Raw genomic sequence first — 14886 nt, forward strand, 5'->3', positions numbered from 1 at the left:
ATAAGCTGCTCAGAGCGGTCTGGAGCAGCTCATGGGTTAAGGTCGGCCTTGTTCTTCTGTATTATTCTGCTCTACTAGCTGCCATCATTAAGCCTGTCTTTCTAATCTGAAAGAAAAGCCCCTGTTCAACAGAAACAAAAAACTCTGGGGGTCTCATTGTTAATTTTTTTTGTTTTAAAATGTAGAATAATATGGGACAAATATGGCAAAGAACAATTAAGGAAATGAACTGGAATATTAATGTGTGTCACAGGTGGAGACATGCTTCGGTTTAAAGGTGAAAACAGGGGCAGCATAATTAAATTTTTTTTTCAATCTGAAAAGAAATCCGTACCTCGTTTCTGCAGGGTTTTAAACGAACTCTGGTCTGATCAAGGCACAGCACATCCCCATAGCGATTCTTCTCCTGATTGTAGGCCATCCTGTTGACCAAACAACACCAGAGCTCATTACTGCCCCCTACTGCTTCTCAAATGTGACCACTGAGGCTTGTAAAAGTATTCACATCCCTCCAACTTCTTCCTATGATGTGATTGTAGAGTATAATAGAGCATGATTGTGAAAAGGGAGGAAATAAGGAGCAAGATTCAATTTCTTTATTAACAACTGTTTTTTAATCACAAATAAATATGTGAAAAATGGTTTTACTTTCAGACTTCTAGTTGGAATAGCTGTCAGTGGAGTCCTGTTGGTCAGTGACAATGTGTTTATGTGACACTGCAAAAGTTGTCCATCTAACCAAGCCTTACGATAGCCTCTAGGAGCCCTGACCTAAATCTTAATGACCATCTTTACAACGAGCAGAAACTGGCCGTTTGGAAAAGGCAGCCTTCAAACCAGAGAGAACTGGAGCAGAAAACCTGCTGAAAGGATTAGGAAATTGAATATTAGAGGAGTTGCTTGGTTGCAGTGATTGAATCTAAAGGTTAGCCAACAAAATTATAAGGTAAATAAACCATGATTCAGGTCTGTTTATATGTTTATTTTTTTTTATAAATCATTCTTTTGAAGTTTCTTTCTTTAACCGTGGAACCAACAATTTTGTCTGCATGTGTATTTTCTCCAAACAAAGTCTTACCAACAAACTTTTGTTGTAAAGGTGACTCCCTAGCTTCTGGTTCAGATTAACACATCAAAACTAAATGAAATATTCTGAAGCTTTTGGTTTTAATGTGAAATAAAAACGTTTCGAGGGGTGTGAATATTTCTGAGGAAAATAAAGAGTATAAAGGCATGGAACTAAAACAGGAGCCATTTGTTATCAAATTTAACTTCTTGTAATCTGTATCTTTGAAAGCCTGTCATTAATAACTTCATATGAATCATTTATACTGAGATCCCTAAATGGAGGACACCAGGTCCTCCACCCTTACTGTGCGCAGTGGAAGGTCCCAGGGGGTGCCTCCCTTCGCAGCTCTTCATACTCCTGATAGACGCCGGAGCGCTGCAGTCGGCCCAGGTGCGCCAGCAAATCCTGGGGGCGCATGGACTCGGGGCCGGGCACGTGGATAGAGGAGTCTTCCAAGGGGATTCCCACCAGCTCGTCCACAGGATCCAATCTGCCGTTCTGACCTGCCAGGAGCTGCTGGTTCCAACTGGATGCATCTAGGGGGAGCAGGCCACCCAGGTGCTGGGGGAGGCAGTCCCTTGGGAGGTGCTGACGCAGCTCTGCCATTTTTACCATCTGAACCTGGAGTTGGAAAAGATGGGTGTCAGGAGAATTGATGATTGGAAATCTGGACTGAGGAAAAATGGAGGCAAATTCATAAGCTGCTCATTTGATGGTAAACTGTGAGCCTTTACCCTTTCCCTCAGTTTCTCCTTCAGCAGTAGACTTAGCAGATTGTAAGGGACCCGAAACCACACAGGGGCCCCAACAATCAACACCTTCTTCAGCCTGGCAGGGAATGCCCCCTGGTGGACAGAGACAGCACATTTTAATAAATATGACCTGCATCCATGGTGCATAGATTAAACTGTTCTGTTTGCATGTTGGAGAGGCCTTTATAAGCTTCATCAATTCAATGGAAGACTAGGGCGACCAGCAGCATCTTATTTCAGCTTTAGTTAATATTTGGACAAACTAGGTCTACTGATCTCAGCTAAATTGGCAAAGACGGCCCAGCAAGCTTTCAGTGCTACAGTAGAAAGAAAGTCTTTCAGCTGATGACAGGAAATATTAAGATGACAAGAGTGTTTATATTTTAGATTTTTCTATCATATTCTGTTATATAACCTGTTTGGAGATGTTCAGAGTATGGTTATCAAAAGTATTGATACTCAAAAAAGTATCGATACTAAAACTTATCCGGATACGATACCCATTTTCAAAAGTTTCGGTACCTCAATAACCCCACCCCTCGCGCGCATGACGCTGAACGGCCGACGCTTCTCCCTTCTCTCTCTATCCTCACACAAACACAGCAGTGGGCACCCTCCCCCTCACCGTGACGCACAATAACAGTAGAGAGCATGGCCAGTGCTGCTAGAGGGTGCCAGTGCTGCCAGAGGGGGCCAGTGCTGCTAGAGGGGGTCAGTGCTGCTAGAGGGGGGCCAAAACAACCAGTTTTGGTGGAAATAGAGGCAAGAGTGCTGTTTGGAGGAATTTTGCTTTTGAGCCAGGCATGGAAAGAAAACCGAAGGATATGAATAGGCCGGTGTGCAAACACTGTTTCAAGGTGGTGGCAACCAGGTCTAGCAGTACCTCAAACTTGGCAAAATATCTGAAGGACCAACACCCTGGGCTTTTCACTGCATTTCAACAGGTTAGTGTCTTTTGTTTCAAACGTACCTATTACCAATGTTATAGTGGCCAGTGGCCCGCATTAATGTTGACGTGTTATTTTTAGCCATTAGCTATGATCATAAACAAATAAATCAGGCATAAAGTATGCCCATATTACCTTAATTGGCACAGTGTCAGTGTACATAAGCATTGAGTTAATATGTTTATATAAATGCTGGTGACTGAAAAGTGTTATTTTGTCCCTTGAAGTCACAGAATGAATCAGAGACCTTCGTCCAAACACGATCACACAGAGCAGACTCTACCATCTACGTTTGACCAATAATGGAAATGTGATGACAAGTCCCCAGAAGCTATGAAAATAAACAGAGATGTGGCAGAGAACATATGGATCAGGTTCCTATTTAAACTGTGGAGAAACCTGTGTTCCAACAACTTATTAAGCAGCTAAACCCAAGGTATGCTCTTCCCTCCCGGAATTACTGTATGTACAGTAAATCCCAGAGCTGTACAACACAACAAAACAAAGAGTATTGCAGCAGCTTCAGGGGAATCCGTACTTCTCCTGTGCCACTGACCTCTGGACCAGCAGGGCTGTAACCTTGCAAATTATTACAGAGTCCTGAGACATGCAGAGCTGGTGTCTGGAATGTATTGGGCTACATCAAGAGCATATAGTCATTCATGTAGAGTGCAGAATAGATGCACTTTCTGAACACTGTGTGATTGAATAATTCTGTGCACTTTTCAGTCTCAGACTGTTATATAACAGATGCAGCTGCTGAGAGTACAGCATTTATTTTTGATTGTTAACTGGTTTGTTAACTGGCTAGTGTCATTGTTGTGTGTGTAAAGCATAGCCAAGGAAGGAACACTTAAAATATATATATATATTTTTATTTGTATGCACAGCATAAAACCTCAAAATATTGTTCTTACTGTTTATTGTATTTGTTTTTTTTGTATTTTATCTATTAAAAAAAAAGAAATTTGTTAATTATTTTGGGGTCTTTGTTTTTATCCTTGCGGTATCGAAAATGGTACCGAGTATCGGATATTTTCCCAAGTATTGGTATCGAGTTGACAATTTTAGTGTTGTGACACCCCTAGTTCAGACACTTTGACATTCTGTAGAAACACACAGGGAGCGTGTGGAGTAGTTTGTAATGCTAACAATCACGACCACCAACAGAGGAGGACAACAGGGCCAGTTGTGCCGGGCTCAGGATAGTGGGGCGGCCCTGAATCAGCCCTCTACATCTTTGGCCACAAATAATATATATATATGTATGTATTTTTTTTGAAGTTTTTTGCAAGGAAATTTGAGCTTTATTAAGTTTCATAAAATCTTTCCTATTACTTTCTTTCAATTATCCACTGCAAGTATTGGGAAGTACCCCCTCTAGTCATTCCTTCTAACTGGTTATGCCGCTGACGCAGTTTCTCTAAAGTTTGTCAAGCTGCTATACATAAGGCTGCCTGCACTGCAGGTGGAGACAGGAAAATACAGAACCTGAATCTTCCCCTCTGCACACAGTCAGGGAGCAGCCCCCTCACTTTAATATTAATTGTACAGCGGCTCTCACCTGAAGAAGCCGCCTCAAGCCAGAGGAACAACTTTAGATCGAACAGAACTTTAGATCGACCTCACCTGCGAAAGCCGGAGAAGGCAGTCATACCTTGTAAGCTGTCCGATGGAGCAACAGTCTCGGCAGTTTCTGTCAAGGGTTTGTTGACTATCTTTGCTAGATAAAGTTATAATTAAGACTGGAACCAATGGGTATTATTAAAAGGTTGAAATGTTTTGAATTTGACTGATGCGACTATATGGCATGTTCAGGGCAGCAGACACGGCAATAGACAATCCTACTTAGTACACAGTGGGGACTGTGTGCTCTAGTGGGGACCAATCTCTGGTCCCCATGGGTATAAATGCAGTTTTAGTTAGGCGTTCGGTTTTGGACAAAGGTGTAAATTGAATTTAGGTTAGGTTGAACCCCAGTCGGCCTCAGCAGATGGCCGCTTACACTGAGCCTGGTTCTGCTTGATGTTTCTTCCAGTTAATGGGGAGTTTTTCCTCTCCACTGTCGCTACAAGCATGCTTAGTGTGAGGGATTGCTGAAGAGTCAATGAGTCAATGCAATCAACTGGTTTTCCTCAGTTAGATTTGATTCAACTTGAACTGTATCTGAATCTGGTGAACTGTAAAGTGCCTTGAGATGACGTGTTGTGAATTGCGCTATATAAATAAACTGAATGGAATTGATTGGGGTTAGGTATGAACCCTTAATGGTTAGGGTTATAGTAATAGCCATGGTTCCGCTGTAGAAACGGGTTAGAAATGAATGACAGTCAACTGAAAACCCCCGTGAGTATAGAGAAACGTGCTTGTGTGTGTGTGTGTACACTACATACAAAGTATGAATTGATCCGCCCCTCATCAGTTCTTTAGATTTTGTCCCGGGCCCAGCCAAGGCTGGAAGCTGGGATTGTAACAATGATAATCACTTATGGGGGATGTTACAGCCTATATGTTACAGTTTATACTATCAACATTGGGATTATTTGTTCTAAACAGTTAAAACTGTTTTATACCAACTGCACTCTCTCTTTCTACCACACTTTTTCGTAATAGTGGTTTAGATGCAGCAGAGTCTGGTCTGTATGACACATCGCAGTAGGTTCCATTCTGCTCCTAATTTTTACATCAGCATCTATTGAGCCCATCTGGAACGAACTGGTTCCAACCTTGAGAAGGTTGAGGATCTTCTTGCTTAGGTCCAGCTCAAAGTTAGTGTAGTTGGAACCCGCCATGTCGTAGATGAACACCAAGCCATTCCTCTGGGTTTCGAAACTGCAGAAAATAAAAGGAGAATCAAAAGGTGTCACCTGCTCACTTAAACTTGCTGATAGCAGGCTTTTTGTACAATGTTATTCTTTAATAAAAGAACTTTTAAGAATAGCCCAAATTCTGCTTATTCCCATATACATGGTCACCTTTCTACAGCCCGATCCAGAAGGTAGAAGAGAGCCTGAAGCACGACGTGGTTGCCCGTTTTGTTTGGGTGATGGAGTTTGGCTGTATAGAGAGCGATGGAGGCTCCTGTTGGGTCCCGAACACTCTAAAAATGAAGAATATGGACAGGTTCTAGAAGCTTCTCATTGGAGACGAATCACAGCTTTACCAACATCTGTTCCAGGGAGTCCAGGATCTGTGGTCTTTTTATCAAGCCTGACCTCTTATTTTTGGATTATACGTTAGCATTCAGCCCCTCAGGACACTGCAGGACCATATCTTTTGGAGCACATCTCTGATCAACAGTTGGGACCAGTTACTTAGCAAAATACTCAAGCTCAGATGTACTCTTTGACTAGGCCATCCTCTATTGTACAGGAGTAAATATTGTTTTTACTGCACGGTGGATAAAAGTTTAGTTTTAATCTCATTTGACCAGAGCACACTCCAGATGTTTAGGCTTCCAATGGCTCTCAATCGACCGCTGTTTCATAGATTTGTGAGCTGAACATTAAATATTCCCCCCTCCTGAACTGTGAATCTCCTCCCATGGGCCACTATGGCTGCTTCCCTGCTTAATTCATCGAGTCATTAAGGGCAGACAGCCATGTCCCTGTAAAATTTTGGGGTGACTGACTTTATCATAACAAAGACTTACTCAGTATTTGACATCTGAAGATAACTGGATGATCAGAATGTCATTGGGATGAATAAATCCCGTGTGCTTGCTATTCTGGAGGTTTGAATACTTTTTCCAGGTGCAAGAGTGACGACTACATTTTGTCTTTTCTGTTAGAAAATGTGCTTTATTGTTAATAACATGAAATATGGCTACAAGTGGTGCTCTGTTTTAACTTCACCATGGACACCAAACAACCACAGGGAGGCACCATGAATCACAGCAAAGGGTGGTCAAAAAATCCAGCAGGGCAAATAATCACCACAAATCAAGCCATGCAGGTAGCACAGCTCCAGAAGTTCGTTACAGAAGGTTGATTTCTTTCTCTTCTTTTGATTACACTTCAGCTCACACTGAGAGTACGACCAAAACCTCGGACCCGCCGGATCCCGTCTGACCACAGACACACCGGAATATTCCTTTTTACGTAAACAAGCCTGTGCATGCTCTCTGGCAAGAGGGCTAAAAATACAACAAACAGGAAATGAGGCTGGAGGGACTGTGACGTCAGACCAGAGGATGTGCAGCATTAACGCTGTGGCACGTCAGAGAGGGGAAGGTGGAACGGGATGCAGGAGAAATGGAAGTGAAGGCTTCCATTTCCTTTTGGTTTGCTATGTTTGTGTCTGTCTGAGTGTGATGATGAAGAGCAGGAGGAAATTGATTGGCAGATGAAAAAAAAATACTCATCTGGCAAAAAAAAATTAAAACAAACTTTGAAGCAAAGATCAGCAGCTAACACGTGTTTACAGTTGTGAAAATGCTCCTATTAAAGGGACTTACTGCCCATTTTACACAAAATAAGGACACAGTGTTGCATTCAAGAACCCTGCAGGTCTTTGTTCTCCTTAAGGCCTGAACATAGGTTGCATATGACTTTTTAATCTTGCATTGTTTCCCATTTCACACGGTATAGAGGCTATGACTAGGCAGGGTGCGCAGACCTGTTTTCACTTCTGCCTTCGTGCTAGACACAGATTAAAACAATCTGTGTGTAGCAGAAAATAGAAGAATAGAAAAGAAAATCTCTTTATTGTTCCACAATGGGGAAATTGTGTTACAGAAGCAAAAATTATGGCAGAAACAAAATGTGCACCTTAGAGAGTGTACAAAAATAACAGAATAACTAACAGAGTTAAGTAAATAAACAATTACTGTACAGTTTTTACAATATAAATGATCAGTATCATGAGGATAATTAATCAATAAAAAGCTGTGGAGGTTTTTACAGTAATGGTATGTGAGAAATGGCAGCAACATGAGATGTGCAGAATTTTTTAATTGACTAAGACAGAAACAGCTAAAATCAGAATGAAAGTAACAACTTATTGAGGTCAGTGGGAACAGTAAGTACAAGATCTTATAGCTGCTTGGAGGAAGGATCTGTGATAATGCTCACTGGTGCATTTAAGGTGCAGCAGTCTGTCACTCAAGGAGCATTCTAGTTCTGCAACAGCTTCATGCATGGGGGTGGTAGCCATTATCCCACAGATGTTTTAATTTAGTTAGGATCCTTTTGTTTTCCACCTCCTACACTGAGTCCAGAGGGCATCCAATCACAGAGCTGGCCTTCCTGATCAGCTGATCCAGCTGCTTCTCTCAGCTACAGATAAGTCACTGCTCCAACAGACTGCTCCTTAGGAGATGACTGATGCCAAAACAGTTCTTTAAGAGTGCCGCCTGCACTGCAGAAGACCTCAGTCTGGATGTTCACTGGTGTCAGTGGGTAGATCTGCTCCAGCAAAAGTCCACCACTAGATCCTTGGTTTTCCCTGCATTAATCAGGAGGGGTTCTGCTGGCACTAGACCACAAAATTATGGGTCGACTGTCTGTACTCTGAGTCGTCCCCACCTATGATGATGCCAACTATGGCCAAATCTTTAGAGAACTTCTGGAGGTGGCGGCGTGGGCAGCTGATGGAGAAGTCTGCAGTGAAGAGGGTAAAGAGGTACGGTGCCAGCACTCTTCCCTGTGGGACCCACGTACCGCAAACCAACCTATCTGAGACACAGCCCTGTGTCCTTACATGTCCAAAATCCCCTTGGACATGCGCCGGGCCACTCCTGACACCTCCAGCTGTCCCTAGGAGTCCTGGCTTAAAGGTGTTTAAAGCACAGTAGAAATCGAAGAACACTATCATCATAGTGCTTCCAGGATTCTTTAGGTGAGTCAGAGCTTGGTGAACGAGAAAGATTATTATTATCTTTTTTAAGATCATGGCATCATCTGCCCCAATCCCAGGCTGGTAGGCAAACTGCAGTGGATCCAATGAAGTCTTCACCAGGGGGCATAGATGGTTAAAGACCAACCGTTCGAGGGTCTTCATCAGGTGTGAAGTCAGGGCTATCAGCCTATAGCTGCTGAGGTCATTTGAATTTTTTGTCTTCGGCACCAATACCACACAAGAGGTCTTCTGCACAACATCTCAGAATCCTGGAGCTGATGCTATCTGGACCCGCAGCCTTTCGCACCTTGATCTTTCGCAGCTCATTCCTTACCTGTGTTGAAAGCGACAAGATGGTGTGGGAGGGGGTGGGCTGTGGGATGGAATTCTTTGGAGTGGGCGGCTAAGCCGGGGGTACACTGTGCGATTTCTTTTCAATCGTTGCACCCAGCTGCTGCTCACACTGTACGACTAAACTGCAGGTTAAGTCGTACAGTTTATTGTTCAGATGTATGTTCAGCCCGACGCTCTGATGTGATCTACCTGCTCGCACTGTACAACTAAAAGCCACGTCGGTCTCAGCTCCGTAGTGAAATGGAGCTGCTCTCTACCTCTCTATCCTGAAGCCAAACAAATAGAAGAGGGATATTAAGCTCACTATTGAGAACCACGCTGCCTTGACAATTTGTGCAATTTTGTGCTGAAAGTCCTAAAAAGAAAAGGCGACGACGTATTTGATAAATGGCTGAGTGAACGTGGCTACTACGGTCTGTCAATTTTACAGACAGAACTGCATTTTACTCATTGCATCCCTGCCATGCTGCTGTGTTTACATCTGAGGGGAAGTTTAAAAAGAAGAATCCTTCTTAAATGCGCCCTGAGCGATTTGCCCACGACGGTCGGGAGAAAAATCAAACATGTTTGATATTCTCCCGACCTCACGATTCCTGATCGGAGGTGGTCGTGAGAGGCTGATCGCCACCTCGTAACCCCCTGTACACTACATGACTCACGACGCACGATCAGGATGAAAGTGATCAGGCTCGATCATAAGATTCTCGCACGACTGGAAAATCGCCCCGAAAATCGCACAGTGTACGCCAAGCTTTAGATGATGGTCGGGAGCTGGGGGGTGTGAAGTAGTCAGTCGTTGAAGAAGGTGAAGGTAACAGGGGGATTGTGTACAGAGCTCCCTAGGGGAGGGAGAGGTGATGACTTGTTGCTGCATTGGCAGAGGAGGGGAGTACACAGCTATCACGATATGGTGTTTAAATTCCCGGGGTAGATTATTTTGCCTCATGCTAACTGCTAGCAGCTCAATGTGCTTGCGGTTTTGTCTTTGATGGTGAGTTAGAGCTGCCAGCTCATCCATCTTGTTGAGACAGATCTGACATTGCCCATGATGATGGACGGGACGGCTGGTCTGTACCTCTTTCCCCGGCGGCATAGTCCAACTCCCACCAGGCTGCTCCGTCTCTTCCTCCTAAGCTTATGGAGGATACCGGCTCGCTCCCTGGGTGGCAGCACAGCAGAGCTCCTGGTGAGCAGCTTGTCCCGGGTGCACACAATGGAAGGTTTGGCAAACATGCAGGCTACGCACGCAAATACAGTGAAAAAATAATTAAAAACAGAGCTTTACAGAAAAAACGTGAGCTCCATTTTGTAAGAAACAGCATGAGAAAAGATACGAAGTCCCACCAAAAAGGAATATAAGAAAAAGATAGATTAAAGTAGGCAAAACTCCTGAAAAAAAGGAGCTGCTGAAACAGGATGCCTGCTCCTCTCTGGCAGCAGATAATTAAAATATGAAATTTATTTACAAATAAGACATAAAAAGCACTGGCGCAGCTATAAAGCAAAGCCCCACTAAACAAGTAGGTGCAGCATCTCAAACCAGAAAAGATAGAGAACGTTAATGTGCCTATAGTAAAAACATAATGCAAACTATATCATGTTGTATACTATATCCAATTTCTATCCTCCTAAAGTTTTTTAGATAGTTTTTTTGGTGAAAGTGATAAACTGCTTTCTGTCCATTGTTTTTGCGAGGCTCAAAGAGGTCGCTACATTATGCATTTTCTGTCCTTGTGAACCCCTATTATGTGTAAAGTACTACTGTTTTAAATGTTTCATGATTGTTTCTTCACGAGTGTTTCCCGCTTTCTACATATGCTCTGTGCGACTCCAAAATGGACTCTCAGTTGGAGCTACGCAAACGCTCTTGCAGAAAAGCAAAAAAAAAATCGTGTTAACGATTAACCAGGCTTGGTTCTGACAACCATTTACACATCACGCTATCTCGGTTCCTCGACTCCTCGCCTCCGCCATAAAACACAAGAAGAAGAAGAAGAACTTCTTCGTCTTCTTCTTCTTGTGTTTTATGGCGGTTGGGAAACAACTTTTGGTGCATTACAACCACAAACTGCTTGATTCCCTCCTTCTTCCGAAGAAGGAGGGAATCAAAATCAAAATGGCCCAAATTGCAATAACGGCCTCAGTCTCGGCATCATCCAAGGTCGCACCACGCTCTTTTGAAGCCATTATTTAAAATGTTGCGTGGAGAAGATTTTGATTGTTTATAGTTGTTCTTCTTCTGTTTTGTGTTGGTTGGCAAGCAACTTCCGGAGGGGCATTACCGCCAACTACTGGAATGGAGTGTGGATCGGGATGTGCAGCCAGACGGAGATGACGCGTTCTGATCATGCACTCTTGTTATCAGAGAACCGAGCCAGGGAAAAACCGAGCCGAGCCCACCTCTGGAACTGGTCTGCAGTTAGCTCGGCCCGGTTGTGTCTAGCTCGGTTCAGTTGAATTTCCTTTGGATTTACACACAATAAGTTATCTCAGTTACTGAGCTCGGACCGGTCTCGGCACGGTTTTTCAAGGGTAGTGTAAATGGGGTAATGGTGTGGGCTTTTCTCAGCAGGGTCAGACGGAGGAAAAGGTTAGAGGTGCTTTACTACCCCACAGCTCAACAAACAACCAATTCAGATGAAAGGTGAGGCTCTCCCGCCAGTCTGACAAACAGTCTGACAAAATGAAATTGTGATAAACACAGATTTGACTTCAACTCTTTTCTTATGTTATATGATGCCTTATAAGCCTTCTAATTAAATGTCAAGAGATAAAAAAACAATCTTACCAAGACTGTAAATTTTCCACTGAGCAGCTCTGAGCGCAGAGGCTCCTCCTGAGGCTGGAGTCGGACAATTCCTTCTTTAAGACGTGTTTCCTGAAGACAAACAGTTCAAAAGGCAGGTGAAGTCAGCCTGCTGGGAGGCATTATAATCACAACGACCTTAATTTCTCAGAGTAAACAATAGACTTGCTTATTTGACATTCCAGAAAGACTGAGCTTATTTCTAGCTAGCTTCTAGAAAGCTCTAGTAGTTCTGCAGGGGTTCCATAAACTTTATCTTGGAGCTTCAATTTATGACTGAAAAGATGAAAACTGTGAATGTGTAGCTATTCTCCGATAGCAGAAGGTATAATAAATATGGTGAAATTAGATGCTTCGATTTAAATAAAGCTTGTGGCTTTATTCTGTTATATTCTCTATATGCTATTTTCCACTGGTGATCTGATTCATGGCTCCCTGACTCTGATCAATAGACATCAATCCAAACAAACAGAAGTGAAGAGGCCAGAGATTAATTCATTCTACAAAGGTCTCATTGAAGCTCAATCGGTTAATTTACCACATTTTGTCACATTATCACGAAAAACTTTGATGTATTCTACTGAGTTTGTCAGAGACCAAAATAAATCAGCGTCTAACTGTGAGGGAAGGAAAACAAGCAAGTGATAGTTTCTTCTTTTGATGAACTCCAACTGGGCAACTTTTTACATTTAGGAACGCTGTCCTTTTGGAGAAAGCAGACTTCTGTCATTTGGAGACTGACAGGTTTTCAAGCAGGAAGCTTCATTATTTGATTCTATCCATGTTTAAGTCTCATCAGCTTCATTGAAAGTATCCCCACAACATGATACTTTTACCACTGTGTTTAATGCTGGTGATGGTGTGGAAGCCATTTTGACTGTAAAATCCAACTTTGGTGTCATCAGACAAAAGGTCTTCCTCCATGTTTGCTTGTTCTGTTTTTGTCTGGTCTGACTTTCATACAGGCCAAACACCTGGAAGTGGATATTTGTGGGATCCCACTGATGGAGTAAATAACAAGATTAAACATTCACTCACTTTATTTGGCTTCTTTGATATTTTTAGCATCCATTTCTGTTTTTACATATTTGGTTCTGATCACCACTATTCAACATTTAAGACTCTTAAATGCTCACTAATTTTTTTCCCCTTTACTCCACACAGGTGATAATCAGATTAATAAGTTAAGCTTTAAACACCATGTCCCACTTTAATGTTGGTAGGACCACTGACCACCTTTAATTCCACAGACTCCATTGTTGTTGGTCTCATAGGAGGGCGATTACACAGACACGCCCAGCTCCTAGAAGACCCGTGACGCTCTTGACTGTTAGAAAATTCATGGCCGGTTCTTTTAGGGCTTCTCTCCGAGGAAGGTGGCTGAGAACGTGGCAAAAAAAAACAGAACAAGAAGGCGAAAAATAAAAAAGTAATGAAAAGACCAGAAATGCTCCTTTTAGATGCACAGCATCTTATGCTTCGAAGAAAAAAAAAATCTTGAAAAAATACATTGAATCCCTACAATCCATTTCTTTTATCTGACATGTTGGGCGCTGTGTATGAATCCGAGTGAGAGGCTGTTTAGGGAAATGTTTTGTTAGTCTCCAATTTAAGTGAAAAAGAACTGTTTTCATGCTAAACGTTCAACTTATTTGCTACTGTTTAAAGTCATCAGACAAATCGACACAGGTCCCCAATCTTTCCTTCCATGCCTCCCAGCAAGCTGGAACTTTGGCTTGTGAGATCGGCTTGTAAGATTAGGTAGACTTCTGGTTTCCCTCCTGGCATCATCCAATTAGTGCCCATCTATATTTGGGATCATTGAGTTACTTGAACAATCCACTATAAGTAGCTCCCTTCAGGGCAGCAAAGAAAAGTTAGGAAATCCAAGAACATCCCAGGAACGATCAAGGTACAAGGTACCTACAAAAATTAAAAAAAGTATAAACCTGGACACTGAAGACACCTGCAAGGAGAAGTTAAATCTTTTGTGAAGAACAGTTTTATCATCAAACATCACATAAATTGTGCTATTTAGACACAAAGGCCTTCAAAGCTCAGCACACTGTGCCAACTATGATCCATGGCAGTGGCAGCGGCATGCTGTGGGGCTGGATACAATTTCCCATTTTAAAATTTGAAAAAATACTGATCATGCTTTAAAAAAATGAACTTAAATAGTTTTACTCATAGTGATATAATCTGTCCATAATTGTTCAGGAAGCTTGTTTACGGCTGCAGCCTTTAGCAAATATAAGAGGCCAGACCTCAAACCAGTAATAATGAAATTAATCTCAGAGAAACTTAGACTTATGGAAAAAGCACTTTAGTTTGTAAAAATTTTAAGTATTAAGTGTTTCATCATTAACTCCTTCCTAATGAAACTTTAATAGTTAAAACATGTAATTTAAATGTTTTAGGTAACTTCCTTTAATTTAAAATTTGTGAAACCATTTTGAGGATTTTTAGTGAACTTTCGATCTGATAACAGAAAGGTCCAGTGAACAATGTCGAGGGCTAATGAACTGAATAAGTTCTTCAACAGGTTTAACAAGGCTGTGACCCCTACACTCCTGCTACAGCCATGTCCCCTTTCCCCAACAATTCCCCTCCCCCAGAAAAAGCAACTCCACCCGTCGCTTACACCTGCACCCCTACCTTTGCTATCACAGCCACGCTCCTGATCTTCCAGATCTTCCTCAATCTCCTAAGAGCTTAAGTACAACACGCCCTGGACAGCCTGCAGTTTGCATATGAGCCAGGCGTAGGAATGGAGGACACAATCCTTTACCTACTAAACTGGGTCCACTTCTACCTGGATAAGGGAAGTGCCAAAGCAAGAATTCTCTTCCTGGACTTCTAAAGTGCATTGAACACCATCCAGCCTTCCCTGCTCAGGGACAAACTGAATAGTATGGGAGTCGAACCCTGCCTGGTGCAATAGATCTCCAGCTACCTCACAGGAAGGCTGAGGGACACCATCTCTGAAACTGTGGTCAGCAGCACTGGAGTCCCCCAGGGCACAGTGCTGGCCCCTGTCCTCTTCACCTTATACACCTTGGACTTCTGTTACCACTCTGAGCTGTGTCATATACATACCGTATTTTCACGACCATAAGG

At 42.7% G+C, this 14886-nt stretch overlaps 1 protein-coding gene across 1 annotated transcript in view; it reads right to left on the reverse strand.

Moving 5' to 3' along the window:
* The window catches only part of ptpn9 (protein tyrosine phosphatase, non-receptor type 9), a 55685-nt gene that overhangs the window by 16568 nt on the left and 24231 nt on the right, over nt 1-14886 (reverse strand). Inside the window, exons 4-9 of the mRNA XM_015398427.1 lie at nt 11749-11838; nt 5744-5868; nt 5495-5600; nt 1804-1914; nt 1374-1690; nt 335-422 (exon numbers count right to left, since the gene is read on the reverse strand). Of these exons, the coding sequence (XP_015253913.1) occupies nt 335-422; nt 1374-1690; nt 1804-1914; nt 5495-5600; nt 5744-5868; nt 11749-11838 (837 nt within the window). The remainder of the gene's footprint in view (nt 1-334; nt 423-1373; nt 1691-1803; nt 1915-5494; nt 5601-5743; nt 5869-11748; nt 11839-14886) is intronic.

This window comes from Cyprinodon variegatus, unplaced genomic scaffold, assembly GCF_000732505.1.
Source record: "Cyprinodon variegatus isolate N-32 unplaced genomic scaffold, C_variegatus-1.0 Scaffold934, whole genome shotgun sequence".
Lineage (NCBI taxonomy): Eukaryota > Metazoa > Chordata > Actinopteri > Cyprinodontiformes > Cyprinodontidae > Cyprinodon > Cyprinodon variegatus.